This window comes from Rhinolophus hipposideros, assembly GCF_964194185.1.
Source record: "Rhinolophus hipposideros genome assembly, chromosome: 11".
Lineage (NCBI taxonomy): Eukaryota > Metazoa > Chordata > Mammalia > Chiroptera > Rhinolophidae > Rhinolophus > Rhinolophus hipposideros.
Genome location: NC_138057.1, coordinates 52,244,182 through 52,268,103, shown reverse-complemented (window position 1 = coordinate 52,268,103; position 23,922 = coordinate 52,244,182). Strand labels below are relative to the sequence as shown.

Below are 23,922 nucleotides of genomic sequence, written 5' to 3'. Positions count from 1 at the left end.
TCTGGCCTGGAGTTAGAAAAGTTAGGAACAGTCTTTCAGTATTTCCAACTCTTTTGTACCTCTAATTGCCTTTTTCACTTCAATATACAGTACTTCCAACTTATAACTTGGTTAGCATGTAGGTTTGGCTTGCCATGGCCCTAAGTCAAACTCATGGCATAATTTTTCGGTTCCTTTGATAAATTCTCTCCATGACTCTCAGCTCAAATTCCTGGTTCATGTCCACTCTAGTCCAATCAGCTGTGTGGTAGGTTACATAGTTTAAAACATGGATGCCTAATGAGCACAGTCTACAGGGGATAGGTAGGAGGTATTCAGAAGCTTGAGTTACCTAAGACAGGAAATCAGAGTTATAGATTACCTTAGTGACCAATGAAGAATTGGGTATGAATCACAGGGGAGGAAGATATTACACAAAAGAAAAAGATTTTATTGTTGTCTTAGTCAATATCCCTGGGTAAAATGAAGGGCACAGCATAAGACGGCGTTCACAGTGCAACATAAACCTTCAGGAGCATGTTTCAGAGTTTGGCCTGCTCAGACTCGTCTTTAAGCAGGTACCAAGCCCCCCCACCCCCAATCCAACTCCTGTCCCTGCTATCTTACCACCTGAAGATGCCATGGTTTCAGGGATACTCAGCTTGGCATTGGGGTTGGTCCGTCCCACATGGTTCATGTGAAATTGTTATTCAGGGGAACTTTATGCAGTTTGAGCCAAAACATAGAATCAAATTAGTGACTCTAAGCCCCCGCATGGGATATTTCCCAGGAACATTTGGGCCTGTCACACATTCCAGGAGGGTGCAGCTGCACAGCTGCAGCCACAGCTGCCAGGAACAGCCTGGGCTCCCACCCTGTGTGTCAGGGGGAGGGCAGAGGCTGGAGGGCTTCCTCTGGGGGCCTGCGTGAGCTCACCCTCACCCCCACACTCACTGACTTCATCCATCCAAGGCCGCTTGGCCAAGAGCCCAGGCAGTGTGAGGGGCTCTCTTCCAGAACAGGCCCTGGGCCACCTAGCAGTGGCGGGGGAGGGGTGAGTTTCAGGCCTGGCTCAACCCCCCAGATATCACAGGGTACATATTGAGCTCCACTATGCCAGAGAGTTTTAAGAAAAAAGATGGAGGGCAGGGAAAGGGTGGTGGAGGAAGTGGTACTTTGCTATTTAAAGGTAGAAAAATGCAAGGAAGTAAAGCTTTCTTTTCCATTTGTTCTTTGGCAATCCCATTAGAGAATTTCAGGAGGCATGTAGATGACATCACATCTTATAACTGAGAAATCTCAGTAATTCTGTGAAATGGAGCCCCTGCCTACACCAGGTTTCTGATGGGAGCTGTTTAAAGTTGTGTTTTATGTCACATTTAAATGAGGGTTTAATAGTCTTAAATATCTACAAGTAGATTACCATGCATATCACAGAAATTGAACTTCACTTCTCAGTATTGCAAACTTTTGGAATACAAAAAGTCCAGTGATGGATATTATAAAGTACAAAAGAAATCTGCTTAAAAAATAACCTAAACAGTTTAAAAATTGATTTTTTTCCCCCAAAACTCCAAATAATGTGTTCTGGGTAAACATCAGGGTAAAGTCTTCATATGCTCGTTCGTTTGATAAGAATGAGGTCACACATAACTGTATATCCAAGTGTGTGTGCAAGAGACACGCACATGCATCACACACACAAGCACACACACCCACAAGGAACAGACACACAACTGTGTTTTTGTTGTTCTAGGCACTTCATAGGCACGCTCTTAAGTCTGCCACCTTCCCATTACATTTGACAAGTTACTTCTTTGGAGGTAGGACATTTTCTTCGAAGAAGCCCTGGTTGACGACATTCCCTGCTGGGAAGTATCTGGCCACAACGAAGGAGGACCCATCACTTGCAGATGCCTTCCCCACGCCCATCTTCTTTGTGTTCTTCCACACCATGGCCGTGAAGTGTCCTGCAGGGAAGCAGTCCGGGGGTAGGGAGATAGGTTAGTTAGCAGAGCCTGGAGAAGGATGTTTCAAAGGGTTCTGGAGCTCCTGCCCCACCTTGCCAGGCTCGGGAAAGCTTGATCTTCACAGACACCAATCAAAGGAAGGAGACACAAAACATACCAACTGCCTAATTTTCTATAGCTTTAGGTCCTCCTTAGTCAAGCACAGAGACTACTCACCTCATCACTTTCTGATGCCCCAAAGTTTCATGGTCTCCCGGAGATCATGACAAAGCCCAGTGACCCCAACGGCGAGGATGCTGCTCTACCTGGCGCCTGCCACCGACCCTCCCCCTCAAACTGCACTCTTCACAGTCACCACTGATCTCCAAGCTCCTCTCCAATCGTTACTTTTTGTCTTCATCTTACTTGACATCTCAGGGACATTTAATAGGGTTGACTCCTCCCCTTTTTAAAGCACTCTCCTCTTTTGGTTTCCATGATCCCACCTCTCTTGGCCTTCCTCCCATCTCACTGCCTCTTCCTTCTCCTCTTGATCTCACTTGTAAACGTTGGAGGACCTGCATTTCCCAAGGCTCAGTTCTGGGCTCTCTTTTCTTACTGCACTCTTTCGGCAATTTCATCTTTTTCTGGCTCCCAGATTTATTTCTCCAGCCCAAATCTCTCCTCTGTGTTTCAGACACAACTACTTACTTGACATTTCCACTTGGATGACTCACAGCATCTCAAATTTAAACTCACTCTTGATTTTGGTCCGCCCAGAGTTACTCCTCTCCCTACCCTCCCATTTCCATTAACGGCACCTCTATCCATGCACGCAATCCTAGGGAGTTGGTCTGTATTCCTCCCTCTACCTCATTTCTTCACAACAAACCATCATTCAATTCTGATGGATCTAACTCCAAAATACATCTCAAGTCCATCCACTCTGAAAACTTTGGTCCCAATCACAAACTTTTCTCACGTGGGCCACTGCAATAGCCTAACTGATTGCCCAACTTTCACCTTAGCTTCCTCTAATTCACTTTCTGCTTAAGTAGCCAGGGTGATCATTTTGAGACTAAATTATATCTGTTGGCTTCTCTACTTTAAAATCCTCTGATTGGTTCCAACTGCACCTAGAATGAAAGTGAATGTTTCGGCCCCAGCGGCCTCCTTTCCATTCCTTGAAAACCCCAGGAGAACCCCATGGTATTTCCCACCATGGAGCCCTTGCACACACGAGCCACTGTGTGGAATGCTCTTCAGATGACCAACATCTTCTTGTCCCTTAGGCCTCAGACTTAATGTCACTTGTTCAAAGAAGCCTTTCTTTCTTTTTCACATTATTTGTTTTTTTGAGTTACAACTGACATTCAATATTATTTTATGTTAGTTTCAGAGAAGCCCTTCACAGTCACTCTTATTTCTTGAACACCTCCTTCCCAAGTTAGTCTTATCTGATTTTTTCCCTTCATAGTATTGTTAATATTCTTACCATTTGCAATGATTCATTTACTTGCTTATTGTTTGGCTCCTTCACTAGGTTATGAGCCCCATATGTGTAAAGATCAAATTGTTTTATTCACCAAAGTATATCCAGTCCCCTGGCACAGCCTGGCACATGAAAAATGTAAAATAAACTTTCACTGAATGAATGGAATGCATGAGTAAATGAATGAGTGAAAGGCACATGGAAGAACCGTCTTGGACTCAGGTTTTGCCCTGGCTGGAAGTGTAGGCCTTCTATTATGTGTTGAGCTCTTTGAGGCCTTGGTAAGGTGGAGCTTCCTCAGTCCCCTCTGTTCTGAGCCAAGCAGCCCAGTTCCTTCTCAAGCTACTGCCTGACCCTCCAGACACTTCTGTGACATGCTGAAGCTTCTCAGCATCAGTCTCGCACTGCTTAGGCTACCTTCCTCCCACTCATTGGTCCTTTCAAGCTGTTAACATGGCTTAGCTTCCATCTCCCTTCCACTTTGGGGTCAAAGAACTGATGCTGTAAGGGTACTCTGCTAAATGACCATAAATTCTTCTCATTTCCTGGGAGTAAAAGTTGGGAGTTCATCTCTCCCACCTTTACTGTTGAGGACTCAGAGATCCTTTGATAGGTCGATGGGACATTTACTTCCATGTCACAGGATGGCATTACTTTGCTAAAACAACCGTGAAGAAACCCTGCCCTTTGTCTACATCCAAAAAAAGATTTTCTTTCTGAAAACAACCAAATGTAAACACATAAAATTGGTGTGATACAATCAAAGCAAGAATTAAAACAAATCTTAAGTACAATTAGGCATCTTTACCAACTTATCCTTAAATTTGTGTTAACCGTTGCTTAAAAACTCTGATTTTCATCTTGGAATAGAAACACTTTTTACCAATTTACCCTTGGTCTTTATGCTTTTGAGTCACAGCTCCAGGCTTTCAGCAGCTTTACCAGGTGTCACTGCTTTTATAGGCTGTGTTTTCATTAAGGCTCAAATCCTTTTTTATATAAGCAATTTCTCTCAAAAGACCACATGCTTTGGCCATTGACCCACCATTCTTTCTGTCACCCAGAAAAGGAAGAGCTGTCATTTATCCACTGGTTGCCAAAAATATGATTATAGATACAACATGAGCGTCAGCAGCATGAATGCCTATGGAAGCCTTTTCCAAACAGATGAACCTAAGTAATCTTTCTTCTAGGTGGGGAGGTTTCTGTCTGCACAGAGACAATAAAGTATGGGTATTTAGAGATGCATTAAAGGACACGACTTCCTTAGCAACCATCAGATACACACTGGTTTCTAACTCTAAACTACTAACAGCTTCCTTTTTCTTTTTTCCCAAAATGGATCACATCCTCTTTCCTGCTATGGACCCAAACCCCCTAGAATATATATTTGAAAACCACATTATATAAATTATAGTATATTTTTGTGAGGGAATAATGTGCAACAGTAAGAAAGAATGAGAAGGCTCGTTTTGTATTGATATGGAATAATCTCTGCCAATCTGCTGTGTGAAGAAAGCAAGTGAAAAACATGTCATGTATCTGACACCGGAGTATAAAAAAGGGAAAAAAAGAACACATTTACACAAATGCTAGTATAAGCTCAGAACAACCCTAGAATGATACATAAGAAACTGGTATCATAGCTGGGGAGGGGAAGTCCCGAAGGCCATGGATGGAAGGAAGACTTTTCACCTTATATAGCTTGCAAATTCCACGTCATGCAAAAGTATTACTAATTCAGAATAAACAAACAAATCTACTCATTAAAATAGAATATAACAAAGGAATTGAAATAAAATATAACAAAGAAACCATCTCCCTCCACTTAGCACATAACATAGAACCATGTTCACAAAATGCTGACGGGTGGGCTGGGTGGGTGGGGAGAGATTATAGGATATTTCAAAGACCCTTTCACCTACAACATGGGCTGAGGTCCAGGGACCCCTGAATAATGGTACAGCTCTGGGGGAGGCTGAGGTGCCGGTGTGGGCCTGAGGATTATTAAGGGTCTTGCAAGCCCCAATTATAACTCCATCCAAATCTGTGCTCCTATTTTAGGATTAGGCTCTGTCTATCACCAGGCATTGCCCACCGGCATACAGGCTAGTTGCTCTGGGGTTTTCCTCCTTAGGGGTGGGAGAGGTGGGGCAATGGGTGAGATAGGTGGTCAGTGATCATGGAAAGCTGAGTCCCATTCCCAGCTCTGACACTTGCAAGATTCCTGCCTTGGAGCAGGGGCCATGAAAAGAGCATCGGATTGAGGATAGAAGGTATAAAGCAGTCCCTTCCTCCTTCCGGGCCTGTGTCCACCTCTGCAAAATGGGTGGAATGAAGCCCTACTTTCAAATGGTGTTGCAAGGCTTACGTGGTCGGGGGTGGAGAGGCGCTTTGTAACTGTCCAGTGGCCTGGCACAGGAGCAAAGCTAATAACTTGCTCTGATACATGTCCAAGTGCTCTTGAATATTGCGCATGGGAGGAAGCAGATCCAGAAACTATAACATCAAATGTTTTCTGGACACTGATGAAAAGGACATGAGGTTCTGCCTATACATCCTTAATCACTGGTAGGAGGTTGTTACTATTCCCTCCCATATCCCTCAAATTTAATTGCCACAGAACCATCAATTCTCCCTCTGGGCGCTGACAGCAGCCTCCTTCTTCCAGGCCTGCGTGCTGAGGGGAGAAGCACCTCAGCAGATTCTGCTACCTCTGCTTCACAGTCCTGCCCACACCCAAACGGGTGCAAGAACCTCTGCCCCAAAGGGTGAGCATAAAACCACAGGAAACAGTGAAGTGTTCTGAGAACGTGTCACTTCCTGTTTCCGAAGAACCCTGGAAAGGGTGGGAGGCCATCTGTGGCTCCACCCATGGGTAGGTTGGGGTGGGGTAGAGGGGTGAGGGTATGGAGAGAATCCCTTTTTCAGTTTCCCTGGTGCCTCTGGTCAGAGAAACTCACAGCCCCTTCCAACCCATCCTGGGCCCCAGGTGGACCTGAGTAGGTTCTGAGGAAAGACAGGAGCCTGGTAAGGCCTGGTGATGGGCAAGAGGGAGCCCAGCGCTCAGAGGGCTGCCTGGGTCTTTAGTAAGTAAGATAAAGGAGTTTAGTGCTCACCGTAGAGGCCTAGAGAAAGACTGGGCAGTCCCACAGCCAGCTCCTCCCTGCATCTAAACACAAGCTCTCAGAATGTCTCGTAGTGACTACCACCCTGTCCTTCTCCTTAGGGGACAGGGAAGGACAGGAAGGTGGCCCAAGTTCACACAACTAATAGTGCCAGGGCTGAGACTAGCTCCAGACTTTCTGCATTCCAAGCTCATCTGAACCACAAACTCCAGCACAAAGGTGAAGGGAGAATGCCCAGAAGGCCGAGACATGGGGCACGAGGCAGAAAAAATGTGGGGGTGTGAAGGAGGAGGGAATTAAAACCAAGAGAAGAACGAGTGGCTTGGCCCTTTTCCTGATGGCCCCAGGACCCACTGGCCGTTTAATCAAGAGAGCAACATGGGCAGAGAGGGTTTTAGAATATTCTCGCTGCTTGAGAGCTGGCTGGATTGGAGGGGAGCAAAACTAGAAGTAGGATGACCAGTTAAAAGTGCTGAGTCACCACTTCTGGAAAGAAACACTCAGCAGCTTTTAATATCCACAGCCTCCAGAACTGGGAACTGGTGGGGCAGGAATCAGCAGCTCAGAAGCTCTTAGGTGTGTGTACATGTAAGAAAGTTTTACCCTTTGGGCAAAGTCAAACCAGAAAAATATGGAAGAGGTAAAACAGGAGGGAGATGATTAATTTTCAGAGCGTTACTTCCTCTCTGAAATCAGACACTCAAACTGCAACTTTACCCAGAGCGAGGCCACTGGTATGACCCTGTCACTTACCAGTCCCAGAGGTGAAGCCAGGCTGCTGGAAGTTGTAGTTCTTGATTTCACTATACCATCTATCAGCCACCTCTTTTCCTGTATTGAAAATACACTGTTTAAAACTCAGCAGCAAAATCAACCCACTCCCTATTTCTTCCATATTTTCCCATTAACCCCAAATCACCCATCCCACAATTAAATATCTGATAAAGTACCAACGAGCTGAAACAGAGATTTCTGCCCATGAGCACACCTGGTTGAAGAGAGGGCCTTGTTGGGGGTTGGGAAGAGCCCTGGTGTGGGGTCGCCTGCATCTGTGTCCCTACCCTGCCACACTAACTCTCTGTGTAATCCTAGGCAAGACCTTCCCCTTTCTGGGCCGCTGCACAAGAGGGTTGAATGCAACATACTCCAAGGGCTTCTAACGATGCTTTGGGTTTCCTAGAGACTCCGTTCTCATCCTGCCCCAATTCTGGCTCCTGAAATATCCACAGGAGAAAGGCCTGGTGGGCTAGGGTCTCCACGGCAGGCAAAAGGGTCCGCACCTGGAGCATCCACTGGCCCAGCACATGTTGACAGGAGAAACCCAGCATTTCCCTGGGAGTTACTGACCTCAGGACAGTAAGTCTCCAACTTCAACGTGTGTACAAATCACCTGGGGCTTTTGTTAAAATGCAGATTCTGATTTCAGTCGGTCTAGGGTGGAGCCTATGAGCCTGCATTTCTAACAAGTTCTCAGATGCTGCTGCTGGTCTGCAGACAACACCTTGAATGGCAAGGCCATAGCAGTGGCTACACACTGGCCTCCCCTGGGGAGCATTTAAAAGTGGTTGATGCCTGGGGCCTGACACAGACTGATTGTAGCGGCATCTCTGGAGGAGAGACCCAGGCACTGGTATTTTTAAAAAGCACCACAAAAGATCTCAATGTGCAGCAGGGTGGGGAACCAGTGCCTTAGAGATCACCTACCCAACCCCCTCTCTGTATGGATGGGGAAACTTGGTCCAGAGAGAATAGAGACTTGCTCAAAGCTCCACAGGGAGCCAGTGCAAGGCCAGGTTGGAACCACGTCTCCTGCCAGCTCCTTCCCATCCTTCTGCCTTCTCCCTGGGGCTCACCAGGCCCAAAACCAGGCCTGGGGCGGCAGCTGCAGGCTTCTGCCTCCTGCCTTCCTCAGGGCATGTGCACACTTCTCCGGAGGGCCACAGAGCTGGGGAAACAAGAGGGCACTTGGGTCTCCCCCAGGAGCTTCCAGGAATGTGAGGCCAGGGAGGGTGAGTCATTCTCCCTCTGGGGTTTGAAAAAAGCTTCAGAAGGGGAGGTAGCCTCTCCAACATTTTTTCCTAAAAAGCCACAACTGGGCTGTCAGAGCCAGGCAGCTCAAGAACGTCTGGTCAGCGTGGTGGGATCACTACTCCAGGCTGCAACGTTGGATGAGGAATTGTCTTTCCCATTATGTTTTCCAACACGGAAAAGGCTCTATTGTGCTTTTCTGATGAAAAAAGTTAAGTACTGTAAAAAAATAAATTAGAAAAATGTGACAAAAAGTAAAATGATTCTGTAGCTGGGGACGCTTCAGTGCCTGCAGGGTCAAGCTGAGACTGCACAGAACTGGTCTGTCTCCCCCACCCCACTTCTCAGCTGGGAGCTCTTCCAAATGGGGGAGGGCTTGCGGGGGAGGGGGGGTCTGGGCAGTCTGACTCATCTCTGTGTCCCTGGCACCCAGCACAGACCTGGCCTGAGCCAGCCATCAGAGAGACCTTGTGATGAGCTACAGTCAGTCCCGGAGCAAGCAGAGCTCTGGGGTTCCTTTCTTTCTCTGGGCCTTCGGCTGCCACATGGCTTCACCACAAAAGGCACTGGGGCCAAGAGGGGCCTGAATGTTGGCTGTCCTAGGCCCAGCACAGGCAGAGGGTAGGGGAGCCAGGAAAGTGACCCACCTGTCTGATCGTAGGATGCCCAGGCCAGGTTCTCTCCACACTGGCCACGACTGGACTCTGGGCTGTGCTTGAGGATCCTCGTGCTGGCCAAGGCCTCCGAATACCTGCCAGAGACCGTGGTACTTTCTCAGAGTGGGTGCAGCCCAGAAACGCCCCAAAGCGTGAGCCCTAAACTGGTGTGGCCACACTTCCTCCTCTAGGCTTGCTGAGGAAATCAGGAGCATCACACCTGCATCACTTCTGAGCCCCCCATTCACCCCATTTTACAGAGGAGCAAACTGAGGCTCAGAGGAACAAAGGGATCTGTCTAGGTAAGTGGCAAAGTGGTTATTGAAGCCTGGCTGTGTCTGCCTCCAAAACCTGTGTCCCTCCAGGTACCCAGGGCCCCCTGACTGCAGCAGCAGCACCATGAAGGGCCTGTGTCACCCTGTGGGCTGGGGGGACTCACTGCTGAGCCTCCTGGTTGAGCTTCTTGCAGAGTTTCAGTGGAGGGACGCCATGTTGCTGCCGGTACTCGTTGTGGGCCTTCAGGACCTCATTATTAAACTGTTTGGAAGCTGCAATGATTTCAAAATGGAGAATGTCTCAGTGCAGAGGAAATACCCACCAAAAGTATGATGTCAGGCTTCGGAGCGACACCCAGCTCAGACCTCAGGCCATATGGACAGGCTCTCCTTCAGTACCCCAGCCAAATGGACAACCATGATGCCCTGCTCCATACCTTTGCTCATCCTGTCTATATCCCTGATTATGCCTTCCACGTCTCTGCACACCTGCACCCACCTGGATTACGCAGTGTCTTATGGGCCATGCTGGGGATTTGGGTCATTGTCAAGGCAATGGGAATTGACTGGATAGAAGCAGGGGAATGAGCATGTGAGATCCTGCTGGCTGTTGAGTGGAGGATGGGCCAGGGGTGCAAAGCAGATGCTGGGGGGCTGGGCAGTGAAAGACAGGACTTCTGAAGGAAAATGTTAAAGGAGGCTGTATATCTCAGATTGGATCTATGGTGTACGGTGGAGACTGGGAAGGGCTAGAGGTGGGAGCCCAGAGACAACACACCTGGGTCAGGTGAAGGGGTGGCCACACTGGGCGGGTAAAATTGAGAAGACAGAGGGACGGATGAAGAAAAGAGGACCAGGGCAGGACAGCATGGGGAAGTGGAATGAGGGGAGAGTGTGGAAAAGAAGGTTGTAGCATTGGGTGGGGTGAAGCTGATCAGCTGGACCCAGAGTTGGGAGGGGTGAGGTAGAGCCTGTGCCCAACTGGGTCATGACTTCAGAAAGGTCAAAGGGGCTGAGGTTAGGGAGAGAATAGGCGGGTGAAGCCAAGACCAGGCAAGGTCAATAGTGGACAGAAGTCACATCAACTTGGATCTGAAGTGGAAGCCCATCCATCCAACATCCTTCATCCATCTCTCCCCCATTTATCCATTCATGGATTTATCATCTATCCAGCAGCAGCATCTAATCCCAATACCTCCATCTGCTCTCTGAGCACCTCTTCTGTGCTAGGTCCCATACTATGTGCTACGTACGCAGAGATATGTCAGCCATGCCCTGTCTTCAAAGAGCTCACACCCACAAGGGAGACAGCCTATACACAGACAATAGCAAGCAGTGTGACACGGCCAAGGTCCAGACAAGCACAGGCCCAACAGGAACCTGAAAAACAACCTAACATGGTCTAGGGGGTCAGGAACTAGGTGAACCCGGATTTGAGGCCCCAAAGCCTGGCTAACTGGACAGCAGTTAGCCAGGCTTAGATTGTGAAGTCACGGAGTGCCAGCCTTAGGAATCTGGGTATTCCCCTCCGTGGAAGTGGGGGTGAGTTGGGTAGGTTAGGAGTCAGGGTCATAGAGGACCCTTAAACTGAGTGAGTCCTATCTGGCAGGAGCCTGTCCCTGAGGCCTCGCCATGGGCGGGAAGGGTGTAAACAGGAGAAGGAAAGAAGTCTTATTCCTTCCACAGCCCCAGGTTACACTCACCAGCTGTCCTTCTCCTCTGCTCTTTTTTCATCCCAGAGGCTAAGGAGATGACCCAGCAGGGAGTCCTCTTGCCCTCCCTCAGCAAGATCCCCCATGTCTCCCGAGCCTTAAATCAAATCCTGTTGGGCCTCTGAGCGGACATGAGGGGAAGAAGATCAGAACTTGCCCTTAGGAGCTTGGGGCTAGATGCAGACCCAGGGGAGATGAAGGTAACTGCAGGTCATGCCGGTGCTGGGCGAGCTGTCCGGGGATTTCCGGTAAACTGAACAGTGAGTGGTACTGACCTTGCGGACTGTGGGGCCCAGCAGGGCAGTTCAATGAGGTCTGGTCACAGTAATGTGGGTCGGAGCGGGGATGTGGGGGGGTGGGGTTGAATGCCAGGATTTGGAGGTTTGGGTCGACAGGCAGAGATGGGGAAGACCGTACTAACATCCCTTCTAGATCCCACGTTCCAGGAAGGCCATGAAGGGACACCACAGGAGGTGCATGGGACTGAGTGGCATGTGCAATGGTGACCATGAGTGTATCAGGGAAGGCTTCCTGGAGGAGGTGGTGAGGAGGCAAAGGGCCAGGGTGGATGGGATCTGACGTATCCCAGGGCTGTGGGGAGGAGGTGGAGATAAGGGGAGTGGGTGGGTAGCTAAGGTGAAGCCAGTTTAAAGGCAGCCAGGCCTGAGCGCGGGGGCCAGGTTGCACTGGGCCTGTGCTGTAGGCCCTGAAATCTCCTTGGCAAAGAGGCACATACAAGGCTGCTAAAAACTAGGTCACTGCACTCCCAGAAAATGGGAAGTAAAGAGAAACAAAAGCGAAAGTTCCTGTGCTCAACCTCAGCTTGGTGCCTGGAAGCTGAAGCCAGGCATTGTGCCCAGATGGCTCAGTGCTGGGTGCCCAGGGTTCCCAGGAAGAAGGTCAGGAGAATGTTTTGGTAATCAGGAGGGGAGCGTCTCTCCCCACCCCTGCTGGGAAGCATTCTCCACCCCCCTCACTTCACCTCTAGCTAGGCTCAAGGGCCTCTCCCACCACAGCAGCCAGTTCCAGCCCAAGTGGCTCTGAGCAGGGCCTCAACCTTGGGGAGGAAAGATATCACTGGTGACCACACCCAGCAAGAGTCACCCTTCTGTAGAAAAACCCAAGAACAAAGATACGTTTAAGGAAAAAAAGTCAAAGTAAACTCACCCATCCCTGAATTACGCAGGGAGAGCCCTCTAAGCCACCCCACCATGCGGAGGGGCAGGATTATGTCCTCACAGGAGGGTACTTTAAGACTCAGGGTGCCAGCCTGGAATGAGGGAAGTTCTTTTTCTGCATGTTGGCCAACCATTGCTGGGCCTGTACGTGATCCCATGTACTTTTCACCACCGTTTATGGGAGCTTCCACTACTATACCCATGTTTTTATATGAGGAAACTGAGGCTCAGGAAGGGAAATAACCTGACCACGTTCCCACAATGGATTTAGGGATAGGCCCACAAGGAGGGAAATACTGTCTTTAACCCCAAACCACCCGCAAGGAGCTCGAGACAAAAGAAAATCAGAGACGAAAGGGTTAACCAGACATAGGCGGAAGTTCAGGCCCAGTGAGGTTGGTACCTGCCTTCAAATCTCTGAGGGCAGAGAAGAGGAAGGAAGAAAAGAACGAAGATTACTCAAGAGCCTCCTGTGCCAAGCTTCTTATGGACAGATGGGCCTGAGGGGCCCCAAAGGAAAATCAGGGGCTGAAGGAATAGAAGCCCCAGGGGGCTTAAGGTCAGAGCTGCTGAATGATGGAAGAAACTGCCCAGTTATGGCTCCCTGTGGCTGAGGGAAGGTGACAGAGCTGGGCTGTCTCTGCCAGGGAGGGGGGTGCAGCCGGGCATCTTAGGTGGGACTGAACTGGGGCTCTTGAAGGTCCTTTGGGGCCTGGGCTTCTAAATGCCAATAAGGACTCAGAGAAGGTCTGTGCCCCTCCTCCCACCTGGCTGTTGGCTGGCTACGACAGCCTCCTCCCTAAGCATCTGTCCTCTTCTGAAGCCTCCCAGAGCCCACCCTGCCTCACTTCTCTCCACACGCCTCACAAAAGAGGCCCAGGACCATGAGAAGCCAGGGCAGGAATTGTGGACAGGCCCCTTCTGTCCCCTTAACAAGAGGTTGGTGAAGAAAGAAAGAAGGAAGAAGGAAGGAAGGAAGGAAGGAAGGAAGGAAGGAAGGAAGGAAGGAAGGAAGGAAGGAAAGAAAGAAGGAAGAAACAAAGAAACAAACAAAGAAAGAAACAAAGAAAAGAAAGAAAGGAGGGAGGGAAGAAAGAAAGAAAGAAAAGAAGGAAGGAAAAGAAACAAGCCAAAATGGAGTCACTTTTGCTAAGCCACCTCACCAAATCCAAACCTAACAACTTAATTAATTATAGTTCTAGCCTCTCCTAGTGTGGAATTTTAAATCAATCAGTTTGGATTTTCCTGATCACAGTAGTGAGATAAACTACCTGATAAGACCCCCTGCTTTTCCCAAAGGGAAGGTGACCCTGCCTAAAACAATCCACTCTTTTAACTTCTTAGTCTCACCTTCTTTCTGCCAGTAAAAACTTTCATTTTGTACGACTCATTGGAGGGCCCTTCTAGTTGCTAGAAGCAATGAAACCCCATGAATCACTTATTAAAGCCAATTAGAGCTTCAAATTTACTCCGTTGAATGTTGTTCTTTAACACTGGAAAGTGACCTGGTCCCACCTTTGGGGGAAAACTGGTTTTGCTAGTTTATCAGGAAGAAAGAATAAAAAGTTGAGGGGAAAAAAAAAAGAAAAAAAGAAAGACTTCCAGGTGAGCAGCTCCTGTTCTTTCAGTCTGGGTTCCAAGAAATTCAAGAGGTAAAGACCAGCTCTGCCTTTTACTAGCTGTGTGATCTTGGACAAGTTGGTTAATCACTCTGTGCTTCATTTCCCCCACATAAAAAGTGGGGATAACAGTATGTACCTCACAGGGTTGTGAGAATTAAATGAACTAAACTATGATGAAGCTTTAGAATAGTTCTGGAACAGAGTGAACAGTTATGAAAGGTCAACTATGATTATGTCACTAGCACTGGACCGAGACTCTTTAGCCTCTGGCTTTGGGAGAAACTGCCCATCCCTGATTTGCATCGGAGCAGGGCTGCTGGTATTTCAATCAGTCTTTGACAACCTCTCTAAGTGCCTTTGAACTTGGGTATTTGCTGAGTAAATGAGTGAGTGAAGAAGTAAATCAATGAGCTCCTCACACCAGCACTAGGAAGGGACACCACTAGGATGGAAGACTTCTCATTACAGGTGAGGGAACTACGGTCTTTTGGGAGTATGTGTGGATTGCAAAATTTCACACAGTGAATCCACATTCAAGCTAGATCTAAGAAGAGTCCTCGCTTCACCCCGCCCCTGCCCCAAATCTCACATACTTTCCATATTACATACATCTTCCTCTCCCTAAGCAACAATGATGGTCAATGAAGAGTTGCTCAACTGCTTACAGGAAGAAGGGTCCTAGAGCACCTACCCCAGGCTGTCCCTGTGCAGTTAGACAGCTGTCATTGGGAGAGTGATGAAGCCAGGGCAGCCAGTGTCCATTATCTAGTCCTGCCTGTGGCCACTCCGGCCTGCCTTGAGCACGGGACAAGTCCTTGCCCCTCTGGGCCTCAGTTTCCCAACTGTGTGAGAAGGAAGGATGACATCTGCAGTTTTCAAAATATCTTCAAAGCAGGGAAACCCTTTCTTTGAACTTTTATTTTTTCCCCAATAAAATCAACAGGTGAAATTGAATGCTGAGACTGACCTGGCCCACACAGAGGTGTCTTGCAGAGGTATCAGCGCCCTGCGCGGTAGAAAATTCCTGGGCTAGTTGGTTCCTAAAATCCCTCCTGCTCTGATAGCCTCTGGTGTTGGGAAATGTGGGAGGAGGGAACACTAAGATTCTTAGAGATAATCAGAGGGCACGTAGAAGTCCCCACTGAGCCAGATTCCAGGCTGAGCAGCAGGCAGGGAGCAGGTAGCAAGTGGTCAGTGTAGTAGAGGGGGAAAGTCCACAGCTGGAAGTCAGAGAGCTGTGTTCAAACCCCAAGTTGTCCACTAAGGTGTGAGCATGGGCAAGGTATTCAACCTCTATAAATCTACATAACAGATAAGAACTGCCTTGCAGGGCTGTTACAAAAGTTGCTAATATATATGAAATACCTAGCTTCCAAGCCTGGCACGCACTAGGAGCTTAATAATTGATAACCATTGCTAGGGATTAGAGATTTCCACTGAGCCCAAGGCCACTGTCTTTCTCTCCCCTCATCACACTTGTTGCAAACTGAAGTCCAGCAGGGAGACCAGGGCTGGGAGATGGACTGGGAGTCTCTGAACACTGGGCCAAGCATCTCCCGGAATTGAAGCTGTGTCAGGAGCGTGACAGTTTTTCAACAACACCTATTACCCCAAGCTGCTCTGGGGTATATCTGAGGTTAAAGGTTAAAAGACTGGCTCCCATGCAGTGATGAGGAAACTGAGGCCCAGAAGCAGCAGGGACTGGCTCCTTATGACGGTCTTTATGGAACCACATAAAGCCCGTGTGGCTACACATCTGTGAGCGCTCCAGACCCTGCAGCGCAGATCGCAGGCCGATGGCCTGTGCTGAAGGAAGGCCCATCGGGCCTGGGTCACCCAGAAAAGTTACTTTCTCTTAGAGACGCTGAAGGGAGCCAGACACTGTCCTGGGGACTCACAGTCTTTGGGGGTGACCAATAAAATGCATATGGCTATAAGGGAGAGGCTTGGGCCAGCGTCCTAGAAGGTCCCTGGGAATGTAATGTGTGTGTGTGTGTGTGTGTGTGTGTGTGTGTGTGTGTGTGTAGGGGTGGTGACACCTGCCTGAACCAACTCTAACCTGCCTTCTGCCACAGTCCCTTCTCTGAAACCTGCTGGACTCTACATTTCTAGTCCTGGAAGGTGCCACGACCATCTTGCACCTAGACACACCTCTGACACTTCCCTCTCATTCACAATAGACACCAAGTCTGCTTGAGAGTACCATCTCCAAAATCCATCCCCTCTTCCTCTCCAGTGCCTTGGATGCCTCTGTCATCTCTTGCCTGAATAACTGCAGCAACCTCCTCCTCACCCTCCACCTCCACTTTCTCCCCACCTGATCTACCTTCCACTCTGGCACACGTTCAGATCAATGCCTTTCAATGGCATCCGAGGTCTCAGGGATAAAGTCCAAATTTCCAAGACTGTCTGGATTTGATGACCTCCTCCAGGAGCATTCAATGGACCCCTTTGCCAATGGAGATCTCTCCCTCCTTTGAGCTCTCACTGCTCTTCACCTGCACAGATCTTGTGGCTTGAGTCACTTCCCACCTCTCATTGGAGACACGTGGTGCCTGTCTATCCGCCTCCACCCACCCCCATCAGCTTTGATTCATTTCACAATTCAAACGAACACTCCTCAGGACAGGGGCCATGCCCTCCACAGCATGGGGTCAACAGCATGACACAGAGCTGACAGACAGTGAAATGGAAGGAAGAAAGGAAGTAAGAAAGGAGGGAGGGATGGATGGATAGATGGATGAACAGATAGAAGAATGGGCACACAGCTGAATATTAGCAGTTTGGGAAAACTGTTTCTTAGGGAAAAGGCCAGAAACAACTGACTAAAATGTAGCTTCAGAGAATTTGTGGATTATCTGTTTATAGAGAAAGGAGTTGATTTCTCAAAATGCACTCACATCTGCCATGCTCTTGCCCCATCACCATCTACCATCCTGTTCTTTAACTTTATGACAACTCCTTGTGTCACCTTTCCATACTGTGAAGAATCATGGGAATCATATGGGCCACCCTCATTGTATAGATGGGAAAACCGAGGCACAGAGAGGGAAAGAGCTTTGCTCAAGATCACACAGCAAGTGATTAACAGAGCCAGGGCTGAAAGCCAGACCTGTTAGTACAGTTACGGCAGGTTAAGACCAATGCCAAGGAAAGCCACTTACTCCCAGCACTGGTACCTCATGAGTCCAGATCTTGAGAACAGATTCAAGAAGGGACCCAGCCTCACGTACCTGAGGCTGACAACCCCAACTTCCCATGAATCAAGACTTCTGAGCTCTGTTCAACAGCTATTCATTAAGAGCCTCCTGTGAGCAGGAACTATGTTGAGAGAGACATGGCTCCTGGCCACCAGAAGTGATGTGTCTGTGGGAAACAAGTTTATGGTTGGGAGAGTCCCAAACTGACTGCTGGGAGGGCTACAACAAAGAAGACACTGGGTGAAGCATCCCTGGGAGGCAGAGGGTAGAAATCAGAGATGGGCTCCCAGCCCAGGAGTTGAACCTAGAAGTATGGGGAAGATTTTCAACTTCAGAGAAGTGAGAGAGGCAGAATGGGTGCTGGGAAAGGGAGCCCAGGGAAAGGGACCAGCGTGCCAGCTTCAGGCTAGGTGAGTGCAGGGGGAGATAAGGGGTGATGACCAACTCCCAGAGGACCCTAAGGTGGGGCTGAAGCATGTGTACTTTTCCCCCTGCAGACAATGGAATTGAAGGTGTTGGGGAGTGACAGGATACCATCTGCATTTTAGAAAGTTCACTCGGGACAGCCACAGTGGTGAGGATGAGCCTCCAAAGTTTAGAGATAAGGGGAAGCGGGAGTCTGTACACGGGTGGAACCGGACAGCCTGGCATACAGACGGGGCGCGGGACAACGATGGGACAATGACAAAAGGATGCTCGACGTGTCCTTAGGAAGGCCGATTGGAGCACACCACTTTGCAGCGAGAGATGCTGTCACAGTTTGGTGGCTTTTTCCAACTCCTAACTCTGTCCTGAAACAATGCAAAAGACACGCCTTGGCAGGACGCCGAGCGCTAATCCCCTCAGCGCCTGGAAGCCCTCCCTGACGCAATCTCTGGCTCGCAGACAGGGGACCCTCCCTCTGTCTCGCCTTCCCTCCCTCTCTCCGGGTGGCACGACGGCCACCCCTGCTTCCTGGCTGCCCCGGAAACTGCCCGCGCTGCGCCTCCTGGCGCTTCGCCCCGTGCGCCGCTCCATCCCGCTCCCGGGGTCCCGCAGCGCCCCGGGAGCCTGGTCCTCGCGCGTCGGCGGCAGCCCCGCGCCTCCGGGGACCCAGCCCGCCGCGGGGGAGGATGACAGCGAGCATCCCAGGGCCCGCGGCTCCCGAGCCATCCCTGCACCCCGGCCCCGCCGACCCAGTGGGCTCACCTGACTTGCCCATGGCCGGCTCCGCACGCTCCTCGGCTCCGGCTGCTGCTGCGCTGCGCTCCCTGGCCGGCCCTGCGCCGCTAGGATAGCGGAGGAGGAGGCCGGGCGGCCGCAGCCCCTCCCCCGGAGCGGCCCGGCCCCCGCCTTATAAGGCAGCGGCAGCTGCTGGCGAAGGCGCCCGGAGCCACCCCTCGGGCTGCCGGGAGGAGGCGCCGCGCATCCCGCGCTACGCGAGCCGCCCCACCCAGCTCCGGAGAACACGCCCGGTGTAGGGACCCCAGCGATCGTCCGGGGATCTCCAGGTGCCGACCGGGAGCCCGCGGCCTCCCGGATCTCAGCCCGGGGCTGTGTCCTTCCCGCGCTTCCCATCATGTTCCCAGTAGCTACTTAGCGGCTGACGCACTGCGAGGACAGCGGTTTCTGTGTGGCGGCCGATGGACGGTTCCGCCCCCCATCACCAGGGGTCGGTGCTCTCCCTGCCTCAGCCCCGAGTGTGTCGCCTTCCCCTCCCCTGTGATACCGGGCTCCAAAGGGCATGTCCCAGGACACACCCTCTGGTGCGAGTCTGGAATGCTGGCTCATCTCTGCCCTTTGAAGTCCTACCCATCCCTCAAGGCCTTGAAGCCCTCAACTTACAGAGGCCCTGGCCTTTCCTGACCTTGGGGGCAGCGGTCAGTACACACCAGGCACCGGGGAGACTTGATCTCAGTCATGGTCTGGCCCCTGTGTGAGAAGAGCACTGGCATGAAGCACTGGGTCACCTGTGGAGTTACCCTCAGAATAACTCCTACCGGCAAAGGGGCTCAGTAAATTGTTATTAGAGGAAGCTAATTTTAAGACCTTTCAATAAATGGGTACCCAAGTGAACTGACTTGCTGATTATAAGGCAACAGTAAGGCTAGGTACTGCCCTGTCTACTCCCTCCCACGACAGCAGGCAAACACGATTACCAGATTTTAGTACTTTCAGTGTTAGAGGGTTAGAAAGCGTGGCCATCCTGAATCAGAAGGAACTTCTGGTGCTGGGTGGGGATCTAACCCCTTATATTCAATTCCCTCTCCCATTTTGCCAACAAATCCCTATTGAAATTACCAAATGAACCCAGGTGGAAGAATTCCATGTCACCTCTAGAATCTCTAGAAAGCAGTTTCCACTTAATCAAAACTTCAAGGCCATGCATGGGTGGAGACAGCTGAGCACAGTGGAGCCACTCACTGCATGCAGAGGGAAGCCCATCTGGGAACGTTTCACTCACATCTCCTTGTACAGAGGTGAGGGCTAAGGTGAGAGAGGGCCCCAGAGTGGGTGCAGGACAAAATCTGAACTTAGTGGCATCTTTGGAGTCTGTGGGTCTTAGAGCTGGCCTTTGCAGCAGGCACATGGCAGGTATAGTGTCCTGAATGGAGTTAGGGTAGTGTCAAAGTTGCCCCCTACCAGGGCAGTGGACTGGTTGGAGGGGGCGTCACTGCCCAGATGGTCAGAGCCGGTGCCCAAGCAGCAGACCAAGACAAGTGTGATGGCAACAAAGATCAGACACAAAGAGCGTTTGACCTGTTATCATTTCTTCTTTGCTGTATGTCCTATTTAAGAATTCTTTACCTATTCCAAGATCATGAATAGGTACTCTGTTTTCTTCTAGAAGTTTTACAGTTTTAGCTCTTACATTCATTTTGGATACAGTGTGTGGTATGAAGTCAGGATTGTAACTCTCTCTCTTTCTTTTCTTATTTGGCATCTGACTATCCAGTTGATCCAGTATTGTTTCTTGAAAAGTTTCTTTCCCAGTTGGCCCAACATATGTGGGCTCTCTATTCCATTCCATCGATCTACGCATGTATTTTTACGCTTATACTACACTGTCTAGATTACTGCAGCTTTATGTTAGTCTTACAATCAGGTAGTGTAAATCCTCCTGCTCTTTTTTTTCTTTTCAAAGTTGTTTTGTCCATTTTGTATTCTTTGCATTTCCATGTAAATTTTAGAATCAGCTTGTTGATTACTATAAAACAAACAAAAAGCCTGCTGGGATTTTCATTAGGATTGCCTGGAATTTATAGATAAACTTGGGGAGAACTGATCTCCTAACAAAAGTGAATTTGCTGACCCATCAGCATGGTGTATCTTTCTTTTTATTTAAATCTCCTTTAATCTCTCTCAGGTATGTTTTTCGGGGTGTTGCTCTTTTTTAGTTTTCTATTCTTATAATGTCTGAGGTTTAGCAATCAGGGTAATGCTGGTCTTATAAAAGAAGTGGGGGAGGGTTCTCTCTTCTATTTTCTGGAAGAGTTTGTATAGAATTAATATTATTTCTTTATTAAATATTTGCTACAAATCATCTAGGAGTCATCTAGGCATTGAGGTATTTTGTTTTTCATTTTTGGGGGGAGATGGAAGGTTTTAAATTACAAATTCAGCTTGATTAATAGATACAGAACCATTTAGATCATCTATTCCTTCTTGAGTGAGCTTTGGTAACTTGTATCTTATAAAGAATGTGTCCATTTCATTCATTTAAGTGGTGGAATTTATAGGCATAAAGTTCTTGATGATATTTTGTTATCCTTTTATTGTCTGTATTGGTAATTTACGTCTTCTAGAGGCTTATCAATACAATCGATCCTCATTATTAACATATTCTGTATATATGAATCCACCTACTCACTAAGATTTATTAGTAACCCTAAAATCAATACTTGCGATGCTTTCACGATCACTTGAGGACATGTGCAGAGCAGTAAACAATTTCAGTTGCCCAACACACAAGTTCCCAGGTGAAGCTGAACAGGGAGACACTCTTCTTGTTTTAGCTCTCATATTGTAAATAAATGTCCTCTTCAGTCTAGTGGCATGCTTTTTGCATTTTTGCTTTTTATTGGTGGTGGTGGTCATGATTTTACTGTTTAAAGTGGCCCCCAAGTGAAATGTTGTTTAGTATTCCTCAGTGCAAGAAGCCTGAAGTATGCCTTCTGGAGAAAACGTATGTTAGATAAGCTTCATTCAGGCATGAGTTATAGTGCTGCTGGCCCTGAGTCCAACGTTCATGAATCAATAATGTAAATGAAGGCAAAGTCGAAACAGATATTCAGAATTACATGACAATTAGAATACTCAGTTAAGAGCATGGGTCATGGACTTGAAGTCATGTGACTCTGGTCCAAGTTCTGGTTCTGGTGTCCACCAACTGTGATTCTGATCCAGGTGCTTGAAATGAAGACAGTAACACCTATCTTAGAGGAGGAATTTTTTTTTTTTTTCAGATTAAATGAGATGACACTTAAAAAGCACTCTTTAAATGTCACTTATTTTTGTCTGTGTAATATTTCACGGTTACAATTTATGTTTGTAAAAAGTTGTCTTTGTTCCTCTGTATAGATCAAGGCAAAATGCGGCCGATGGTAGAAAACTTAAACTTGCATATTGAAGGAAACTCAATCACATCTACTTTAGTCTCTTGCATTCAAGAGACTAAAATATTCAAGCATTCTACAGTCTTTCTCAGCTCCTCTCCACACCCCTGGGTCAACTCCTGCAGACTCAGATTCTTGGGTAGGAGTATCTGTTTGGCTGAGCCTGGGTCGCATAAACTTTTAGAAAGAGAACAGAGGACTGTCTGCACCCATTCACCATCCGTAGTTAGGTACAAGATCTTTTACACTTGTATACAGATTTCTCTACATGCTGAACAGCCAAAACACAGCAAATGTTTACCACTCTTCCTTTTCAGAAGGGGAAATTTTGTTTCTATTCTGTATCTGTTTCCCCAGAATGTTCTACACTCCATGACTCAGCTCTTCTCAGTGTCTAAGCTCTTCTATCCTTCCGAATTCTTCCCCAAAGTATGGTTTAAAGTACACACTATGCTTGAAGCCCTTCAGGCTCTGGCTCTTGATCTACAGATGTTTTTTTGGAATAGAAAATTCATAAATAACTCAATGAGTAGAAGGACATGGAAGGACTAGAAGAGCAAGAGAAAAAAACCTTGGCAGAAATATCCTTATTTCACCAGGTTATGCTCTCTTTATTATTGTTGTTGGAAAATATATGGGATGAAGCCAAAGATGTACTCAGAGGCAAATACACTGTATAATAAATATGAACATAAGCTTTGAGTTAGACCTGGGTTCAAACTATCCCTACTCTACTACTTACCAGCCATGTAACCTTGGAGAAATTATTTAATCTCCTCAAGCCTTAGTTGCATCAACTGTAAACAGTGTTAATAATACTATTTGCTTCATAACGAGGTTGTGAGAATTATATGATACAGATCTTTTAAAGAACTTGATACCATGCTTATATGAAAGGAAACCTTGGACTATCGTGAAAAAGTGGTCCAGGAACTTTCCTGGTCATTATTGGCCATTTGTCACATGACAATTGTTTCAGTGGGAACTGTCAGTAAAAGAGAATGAAACACAACGTTCAGCCTGTTCTAATCCTATGAGATAATAGATGTCAGATATAACTGAGCAGGGAGTGTTTGCTAGATGTCACATTTTGATGATTTGTAGTATATTATTCCTGTTAGTGTACAGACCAACTTCATCTCTCAGAGCTCTAAATAAGAAAGAAAAGCTATAGTTAGGTGACATCACTGTTAATCTTGGATAAGCAAGAGGTAGAAGGGAAAGAACTTGTTATGAGGTCATGAACACAGAGCTAAACTGTCGATAAGTCTTTTATTGTTCCCTTCCTAAGAAAGGAGGTTTATCTGACTCTGCCCAGAGCTTAGAAACCAGTAAGGACAGAAGTTTCACCATCAGAGGGCCATTAAAATGTGTAGATAGTGATTTATTATTACTTAATACTTCCTTGATTTGAAAATAAAGGACTTTAATGAAAATCCCTTCTTACTAGTATGTGTATTGCTATAGACTGAATGTTTGTGTCTCCCTAAAATTCATATGTTGAAGTCTAATCCCCAATATGATGGTCTTTGGATATGGGGCCTTTAGGAGGTGATTAGGTCATGAGGATGGAGCCCTCATGAATGGGATTAGTGCTCATTTAAAAGAGGCCCCAGAGAGCTCGCTCTCCCCTTCCACCATGTGAGGACACAACTAGAAGTTGGCAATCTACAACCCAGAAGAGGTCTCTCACCAGAACCCGACCATGCTGGCATCCTCATCGCAGACTTCCAGACTCTAGAATTGTGAGACATAAATTTCTGTTATTTATAAGCCACTCAGTCTATGGTATTTTGTTATAGCAACCCACACTGACTACGACATATATCTTTGAATTCTAAACCTTACCTGTACTGCATAATAAAAATAATCTATTACCCAATTTTGGGCCTGGAGGGAGAAGACTCTCCGTGATCTTTGATTTAAAAAAAAAAAAAAAATCCCCTAAAATGGCCTGAAACATGATTGATAGTCAATATATCTTAAATATTATTATACTACTTATGTTAAAAGGGAAAAATAAACTAAGTGTTGGATTTAAGAAGCTAGACAAATTTTAAAACATAAATTAAAGAACTATAAACAAATATTGAACTGTAGTTAATGAA

At 47.8% G+C, this 23,922-nt stretch overlaps 1 protein-coding gene across 1 annotated transcript; it reads right to left on the bottom strand.

Annotated features, from left to right (window-relative positions):
* Positions 1-411: 411 nt before the first annotated feature.
* GLIPR2 (GLI pathogenesis related 2) lies at positions 412-18,501 on the bottom strand. The gene is made up of 5 exons (XM_081067325.1): positions 18,408-18,501; positions 9,672-9,780; positions 9,224-9,327; positions 7,302-7,379; positions 412-1,949 (listed from the first exon to the last, which is right to left on the bottom strand). Exons 1-5 carry the CDS (start codon positions 18,418-18,420, stop codon positions 1,789-1,791), a joined length of 465 nt encoding a protein of 154 aa, XP_080923451.1. The 5' UTR covers positions 18,421-18,501; the 3' UTR covers positions 412-1,788.
* Between the last annotated feature and the right edge of the window lie 5,421 nt (positions 18,502-23,922).